General features: G+C 45.4%; 1 protein-coding gene across 3 annotated transcripts in view; it reads right to left on the bottom strand.

Annotated features, from left to right (window-relative positions):
* CUL9 (cullin 9) overlaps positions 1-9,121 on the bottom strand; it is a 352,312-nt gene that overhangs the window by 303,580 nt on the left and 39,611 nt on the right. The window contains exon 1 of one of the 3 annotated variants that reach the window (XM_085856906.1): positions 2,535-2,604. The exons of the other annotated variants lie outside the window; for them this stretch is intronic. Within the exon in view, the coding sequence (XP_085713032.1) occupies positions 2,535-2,589 (55 nt within the window). The 5' untranslated portion in view covers positions 2,590-2,604. Of the gene's footprint in view, positions 1-2,534; positions 2,605-9,121 lie in introns of those variants that run through there. 3 annotated transcript variants of the gene reach the window in all.

Genomic DNA, 9,121 nt, shown 5'->3' with positions numbered 1-9,121 from the left:
CCCTGATGGATTCCTCGCTGAAAGGGTGAAAGGTGACAAAGACTATTATTAACCTTCAGCAGACAAGATGCATTTTTGTACAATAACTTAACATAAGCAATAATTTTTTCCCCAAACCCTGTTCTCCTTAATACATCAAACAAAAAAGAATGGTTAACACTGTCAAAAGCTTTTTCTTGATCTAAAAGTAATAAACCAAAACCAAGAGATGTAGTTCAACCAAGACTGATCAAGTCTCTCACCAAAAAAATATTATCGTATATGGAACGTTCTGGAACACAGTATGATTGATCAGTGCCAATCAAGAAGGAGATGATTTCCTTTCGACGGGTTGCAAGTGCTTTTAACAATATTTTATAGTCCTTGTTGAGGAGTGACACAGGACACCAATTTGCGGTCTCATGTAGATTTCCTTTCTTCGGAAGGAGACACAAAACTGCCCTCCGGCAGCTCAATGGCAATTCACCTTGGTTCAACACTTTCCTGAAAGACCTCAAGAAGAGTAGGGTGTAGAATGTCCCAGAAAGCCTTATAAAATTCAGCCGGAAGGCCGTCTAATACAGGGGCTTTCCCGTCCTTGCTCTCCTTGAACGCAGCAGTAAGTTCTCCAAGAGAAATGCCAGGCTCAAGCAATTGCTGTTGGTCTTCAGACAGAGAAGGGAGCTGTTCAAGCATCGCATTCCTGTTCTCCTCATTCACAGCTCTTTTTGCAGAGTTTAGAAAAATAGTCTTGTAGTTCATGCTTGATATCACTCTGGAAGGTCAACAAATCACCACCAGAAGAGCGCAAAGAATGGATTTGTTGAGAGGTCTTGACCATTTTTTCCAAATTGAAGAACTCTTTGTTTGGTGTGTCAAGTTGGATTTTTTCGTTCCGCAGTCGGACAAAAGCACCGGTCGCCCGCTCTTTCACCATTTCAGCCAGAAGGGTCCTTTTCTCCGACAACTCCTGGAAATTCACGCTAGACAATCCATCTTTCTGCTCACAGATAAGTATATCGTTTTTTAAAGTAGATATCACACCAAAAGCGTTGTATGTGCTGTAAGAGCAGTATTGTTGGCAAAAACATTTGATTTGGGACTTTGTGCAGTCGCACCCTTGTCTTAAGTTCAAATATGAACCCTTTTGTGACTCGCATTTTTTCCATACCATTTTAAAAGCTTCTATAAAAAGTGCACTTTGTAAAAGTTTCAAATGAAAAGTCCAATATGCACTTCCACAGACATGATGAGGAAAGCCACACACCATAACAATCATGTGATGATCGGAAAAACCAGACGGCCTTATACAAGAGTTCTTAACAATGTTTACCATTTCATGATTAACATAAAATCTGTCGAGGCGAGCCATCGTCAAAACATTTATTGATGCACAAACCCATGTATACTGACGGATATTACGGTTTTGTACCCGCCACACATCCACCAGTTTAAACTTTTTGACGAGCTGTGCCAAAGGCCTTGCACTGGGTGGATGAGGCTCACAAGAGTTCCGATCAAGTTGTGGGTCGAGGGTGCAGTTGTAGTCACCCCCCAGACACAACAACATGGTTAAGTCAATGGTGCTTGGAAACAAACTCTGCCAACTTGTGCAGAAAGGCACCTCTTTCAGAGTTAGCACGAGGACAGAAAACATTTGTCATGCAAATATTTAGGTTACTACTGACAAATTGCACAGACAGTAAGTAACCTTTGAAAATTTCCTTGCAAGTTATCTCCAAAGGTTGAAGTCGAGGATGCAACACTATTGCCACACCAGCCTTGGCCTCAACAAGCGCACTCGAGAAAAAAAGACAACCTTTAACGATCTTACACCACTCATCCTCAGTAGACTGATTTGCATGCGTCTCCTGTAGCATAAACACATCAATTTTTTTCATTTTGGAAGAGCTGAAATACCTGGAGGTGACGCACACAACTGCGGGCCCCATTGATGTTCAGAGATGCTACTTTTATCTCCATTCAGTTAGTTATTCTTGAAGCTCTTTTCCAGCCCGAGTAACACATTTCCTTAACCTTTGGAACTGAGGCTCTGACATGTTAACCTGATAAGGATCACGAACAATACTCCTTGCAGTTTTAATGAAATCGTGTAAATTTGGGAAGTCATCTTTGATTTTTACGTTTCTTTTCCTGAATGTATCATCCAGGAATTTAATCACATTTTATTGAGACACAAAGGTTGTATTGTTTCCCCATTCATCCTCTTGAGAGCTTAAAACACTAAAATGTGGGGTACAAGAGGTTTCATCTGAATCGAGTGCTTCATCTATAACCTCTCCTATTACTTGTGGAACATTTACTTTTGGCTCAACAGAAAGTTTTGCTCCGTTTACGGACCGCTCGAATTTGCCTTGTCCATGTCCTTCCCCTCTACAACACTTACATCATCATCTGTGAGGGAGGGGTTAACATTTAACTCACAGGGATTTTCCCTTTATCTATTTCTCCATCACTGTCAGACATAGCTGTTAACTCGTCTGAACAAGTTTGGCTAACAGGACAAACGCTTAAAACATCCTGAGATACCTCACCTGTTCTCTGTGTCCCGCTCGGAGTCGGCCAGTGGAACAAGCGAAGTTTCCACATCTGTACACGACTCCGGTACCACCAAGGGGTTTCCAATGTCAGACGTCCCTTGGGGCTCCACCAAGCCTGACACGATCTGAACCTTATTCTGCTCCTTAGCATCAAAGGCATCAACATTTGACCGTTTTTGGCCTTTTTTCCTAGTATCCGTAACAGATACCTCCATATCGTCCACACTGTCCTGTACAGTGGATGGTAAAGGAGAGGAAGCAACCACTTTCACTTCCTCATTTCGTGGGGGTAGATTATTTACGTCACGATTACACCCCCTCTCTCCAGCGCCGGTCAGGGTGGACGAGTCCAATTCGAACACCTCAGCCGGTGGGGGGGGGGGGGTGGAGCATGGCTCGGCTCCCGAATCACCTTCTCCCCATTAGTTTGTGGTGAAGAAGCATCGTTCCTCACGTCACCTTCACTTTCCTGCGGTGTAACCGCATTGGGACAAACACTCTTCACGTGCCCGTAAGCTCCACACCCAAAACACGTCATAACCTCTGAGGAGGGATACATTTTATATTCAAACCCTTCGATTTTTACACCGAGTACAACATTCAGTGTTTTTCCATTTTCAGGTAGTATCATATAAACCACTCTTAAAGGAATGACGTGTTTAAACCAATGACGTGTTTAAATTTATCACTGACATGACGCATCGGCACCATTGAGATCCTTGACACAACCTTACCGAACTTGTTCAACTAGTTACACAAGTCCTGGTTCCTTATAAATGGTGGAATATTATTAATATTAACTTTAACTGTTGGGGCCTGCAAAGCGAACACAGAGAGTAAGTGTTCGGTTCAATGAACAGGCCATGCTCAACCATCGTGGCGACCATGTGTTCCTCCGACACAAACACCACAAATTTCTTATTCATGCGACAAGCAGCACGAATATTATGTAACCCAACGATGTTACCAATGGCGGAAAGCACATCGTAAAGTTCCACCTCACTGGGAGGGAAGCAAAAAACAGCGTTTTTACGAGTTAGTGACTCGAACATCTCGACACGGAAACGTTCACCTGCCATTCTAACTCAAGACAATTTAGTAAACTTTGTCGAGAAAAAAAAAAGGCGTTTTCCCAAACACCAAGAAATCAACGATTAAAGTTGAGAATTAACAAATAACACGATCGCAGTGAACGAGAAAAACCTCCCCCGGCGGCCATGACAGGCCTTCGGCATACGATTTTCTCGACACGATCGATGTCTCTGTCTCTGTCTCTGTCTCTGTCTCTGTCTCTGTCTCTGTCTCTGTCTCTGTCTCTGTCTCTGTCTCTGTCTCTGTCTCTGTCTCTGTCTCTCTCTTCTCCAGACAGGAAGGAAAAATAACACGGGAAAAGTCCACAAGTAGAAAACGAACACATGCGAAACGAAAAATGGGGAAAGTGGAAACACCAAACAGCACAGCAGAGGAGGGGTACTCACGACACGAAGCAAGGAGCGGCCATGACAGTATACAACGAGCAAACAGCCAGCAGGGGGCGAGAGGGAGAGAGAGAGAGAGAGAGAGAGAGAGAGAGAGAGAGAGAGAGAGAGAGAGAGAGAGAGAGAGAGAGAGAGAGAGAGAGAGAGAGAGAGAGAGAGAGAGAGAGAGATGTGGTTGGAGGGTGCTGCACTGTATTGGGAGGGTGTAGAGCAAGAATGGGCCAAAGAAAGAGGGGTGAGGGTGGGGGGAGTCATCAGAGAGAATATGTTGTGCTTTATGAACACACACACACACACACACACACACACACACACACACACACACACACACACACACACACACACACACACACACACACACACAGAAAAAGGATGAAGGGAGAGAATCCCCAAAAAACAACATAAGGTGAGGACTGACTAATAGAAATGACACCATAACACAACAGCACAATCTGTTTTCCAATTGCCATCAAGACATCTTTTTCCATTTTTGTCATAGGTGGCAAAAGTAACAATCGTATAAAGAAGTGTATGTTAGAGGTCATTGTCGGTTCGTAGTGTGGGTTGGTGTAATTGTAGAAAGAAGTGCATGTTAGAGGTCGTTACTATCTATGTTCGAGGGAGTATGATCTCACCACGATCCAGTCTCCAAACCTCAGAGAGTGCTGCAATACCGATGTTCAAATGCTTGAGCTCAGATAACAGACAAGTGATTGTCCTCTCTTAAGCCGCTGTCACACCTTGATGATTTAACCAGCGTATACCGACGTATGAAAAATTTGTCTAAAACGCTGGCACACGTCGAATACGTTCTGGGTAAGTTTTGTATACGTGAAGAGCACGCTGAAGCACACTGAAGCACACTGGCATACGTCATAGTACGCCGAGTTCGTCGACAAATTTTAACATGCTCAAAATTTTTCGACGTATGCCAGTGTATGACTCACACGTTCCGCATACGCTAGCCACACGTTGTAGGCACGTTACGCGATCGTTGACACACGTTACTTGTAAGTTACTCATAAGTCGAAACACGTCGAGGTAATGTTTAGCGTACCCGAAACTTATTTCTAATCGATGAGTAACGTGCTTTGAACCTATGTGTAACGTATCTCCAATGCACATTGACGTAACGAGACGTATTTGACGTCTTCCGGACGACCACAGAACTTACTGAACGTGTTTCTGACTTACAGCTACCGTATAATGGCGTATTGGCATCGTTTAGGGGAATTGGTATATAAAAATGGGCTTCACAGGAGGAACCCGTAAGTGTTCCAGACTCCATGGTTATTTTTTCGTTTTTTTTTTTTTTTCTTCGGCATGACGGTGATGTTGACACTTCAATTTCTAGTGTGGTTATAATACAATAAAATTAAAAGGCTGCCGCTCAACGATTTAAATCATAACCGCACTAGAAATCGAAGTGTCAACATCACCGTCATGCCGAAGAAAAAAAACCAAAAAAAAACCATGGAGTCTGGAACATTGACGGTTCCTCTTGTGAAGCCCATTTTTATATACCAATTCCCCTAAACACTGCCAATACGCCATTATACGGTAGCTGTAAGTGAGTAATATGTTCAGTAAGTTATGTGGTCGTCCGGAAGATGTCAAATACGTCTACATCCATCAATATGCGTTGGAGATACGTTACACATAGGTTCAAAGCACGTTACTCATCTGTTCAAAGCACGTTACTCAAAGGTTAGAAATAAGTTTCGGGTACGCAAAACATTACCTCGACGTGTTTCGACTTATGAGTAACTTACAAGTAACGTGTGTCGACGTGTGGCAACAATCGCATAATGTGCCTACAACTTATGGCCAGCATATGCGGGACGTGCGAGCCATACGCTGGCATACGTCTAAAATTTTTGAGCATGCTTAAAATTTGTCGACGTGCTCTGAGTACGACGTATGCCAGCGTGCTTCAGCGTGCCCTTAACGTATGCAAAACTTACCCATAATGTATTCGACGTGTGCCAGCGTATTCAGCAAATTTTTCATACGTCTGTATACGCTGGCTAAAACGTCAAGGTGTGACAGGGCCTTGACACTTCGATGTCGAGTGCGGTTATGATTTGAATCGTCGAGCGGCAGCCTTTTAATAGGCTCCGCCATGTGATCGTCGGCGATACGCTGCTGCGCGCTATGCATACGTTAGACTATCGTTGGGCATAGGTTGTGAAGGCCAACAACACGCTAAGCATTTGTTGGTACAAGTTATCTATATGTTATCGAAACGTTCTGTGTACGTTACTAATACGTTATGCATACGTCCAACTCGTTATGAATACGCCAAAAACTGAAAAAAAACATCAATAGTTCAGCGTACGCCAGCGTTTTACATACATTTTGATACGTTGCCATACGCTGGCTAAAACGTCAAGGTGTGACAGCGGTTTTAGGGATGGGACAATACAGGCATCCACCCAAAGGGACCACCTTAGGTTAACCCAAGGAGACCGCAGTCTGGTGGACGACACCTCAGCACCACTCCAACACACTCTCCCGCAAGCTGACCCGGGAATGTTGCCCTGTGGTTTCCCTCCAATCATCAAAGATTGGGGGTCCTGAAGGTTTTGCCCCAATCCCATCATCAGGTGAGATGCCCTGTGAAGGGCAGCCGCACAGGTACTCCACAGAGTGAGTACGTTTTCAGTTTTCTTTGTGTTCATGGGTTTTGCGGAATGAAGTGCTTTACGGTGGTCAGAGTGTAAATCCTGCCACCAACCTCCGTAAAATTAAAAAAAAAAAAAAATGTAACCCGACCCGACCATGAAACAGGTTAGTACAGGTTACCATGATACCTGTAGTTAGTCACAGATCTAATCTGACCTGATCTGACAAAAGCAAGAAGCCTTTTGTTTTTGAAGTTAATAGGTCAAAAGGTCAAAAACTGTTAAACTTCTAAAATCCTCAATTTTCATCCAATTGACCAAAAATTTGAACAGGATAAACATACCAGGTCACTGAATTCACCAACCCATTATTTTTGAGGGCAACATCAGCCAAAAGGTCGACAAGGGCCAAATTTCTAAAATTGTCAGTTTCGTCCAATTGACTTGAAATTTGAAGAGGAGTTGCATATTTGGTCGCTGCATTCAACCACCAATTATTTTTAAGGTCAAATTTGTTTTACGGACTTTACAAGTGTCGTGCTGTGCACGACATCTTTCTTGTTTGTTCATGTGCAGGATATCTCAAAAAGGTGTGGACGGATTCGGACGAAGTTTGGGGGACACGTTTGGTGTGTATCTTGAATACCATCAAGTTATTTGGTTGGGTGCCATGACAAGAACAAATTCATTCGATTTTGGAGAAGATCCGAATCCACATCAAAATATAAGTTTTTATTTAATTTCTTAGTGATTCTTCACCATTGAGAGATGGGGCCAAACAAGATATGCAGCATGATATTTAAAAGAGTTGTCGACAGATGACATAACGAGGTAGGAGACTTGGTTAAATGATAATAACAAGCCGATTCGATTTTGCGACTAAAGGTCCAGATCCAGATCCGGCCTATCAGTGGGATACAAAATAAACTGTTCAGCCTGGTGGAGGTGTGTGCTCTTCTGAGTGCCGTTCTAGTTGTAAATGCTTCAGCTGTTATTGTGCTAAGCACGATGATATTGTTACGAATTCTGGCCCGCCCAGAGTGCGATCAGCCACGTAACTCCAATCGCGTCGCCCACCGGACGGACAATTCAGTCGTGACCCTCCTGGAACTACCGCCAGGAGCCAGTCACGAGTGGGGGTTTAACCTCACCACAATCGTGCCAATTGCCCATCCGCGCAGGATAGGGTTGCTCGCCAAATTCGACCAACCTAAGTACCTGCGCAAGTCGTCGACCGGGCGATCGTACCTCGCCACAGGTCGGCCCAGGACACGAACCGCTCAAGCAGTCCGCTCCGTGCTACAGTGATAACCGAGCGGTGTTATCGCCGACCTCGGCGAATCAGATTCTCTTCTTTACCCTGGGTGTTCAAAACCCACTACTAATTTATTCCGTGATGCAAGATGGCACTTTCAATGGGGAAAAAGATGACGAACGGGACACATTTCACACAAGGACATTTATTACAAAGCACATATTGCACACACAACACAAGCAAGGAATCATGCAATATACAAGAAAAGCATTACCACCGAATACGAGCAATGTACAGTCACTTACACAGGTCTAACTTAGAGGGAGGGACACGGCGCCACAGCAGTCATAAAAAAGCAACAGGAAAACCCTCCCCATGGGCAGGGAGGTAGATGGGGTTTGTAAACCTTTATGGCCGTGGATGATCGAATAGGCCAGCGAGACCGTGCTGGTCACCTGCCACCTCGAGGGGCGACGGTCAGCGAGCCCTCTCCGGCATTCTCCTCTCGTGCGCGCCTCGACCCGGGGCCACTGCTCGCAACCCACACGACTTGGCGCACAGAGGGAGAGACGAGCCTTCGACGATCCAGAGCCCGAAGAGTCCAAACACGACGATCCAGAGCCCGAAGAAGAGGAGAGCTCGAACACAACGTCCCAGGCAGGAGAGAGGAAGAATCCAACGCGATGATCCAGGCAGGAGAGAGGAGGAATCCAACGCGATGATCCAGGCAGGAGAGAGGAGGAATCCAACGCGATGATCCAGGCAGGAGAGAGGAGGAATCCAACGCGATGATCCAGGCAGGAGAGAGGAGGAATCCAACGCGATGATCCAGGCAGGAGAGAGGAGGAATCCAACGCGATGATCCAGGCAGGAGAGAGGAGGAATCCAACGCGATGATCCAGGCAGGAGAGAGGAGGAATCCAACACGATGATCCACGCAGGAGAGAGGAGGAATCCAACGTGATGATCCAGGCAGGAGTGAGGAGAGCTCAAATATGACATCCACCAAGAGAGCAAGCCCGCGCGCGGTCCGCCCTATATAGCTCGGGGGTCCGCCCTTCGCTCCTCCCCGTTTTTGGCTCCCCCTCTCCTCTAGCCCTTTCGAGAAGCTCCTCGAAAAGAGGCGTTTCCTCCTCATGGCCGCCTCACACCCCGTATCCACCAATCGCCAGCGAGCTCTCGCAGTCTCTCCCGTCAGCCCCGGCGCTGCAAAAAAGGTGGAAA

The sequence above is a fragment of the Eptatretus burgeri genome, chromosome 15 (assembly GCF_056783735.1).
Source record: "Eptatretus burgeri isolate ZD-2024b chromosome 15, Ebu_testis_v1, whole genome shotgun sequence".
Taxonomy (NCBI): Eukaryota; Metazoa; Chordata; class Myxini; order Myxiniformes; family Myxinidae; genus Eptatretus; species Eptatretus burgeri.
The sequence above is the reverse complement of the archived record's forward strand: the minus strand, read 5'-3'. Positions and strand labels throughout refer to the sequence as shown.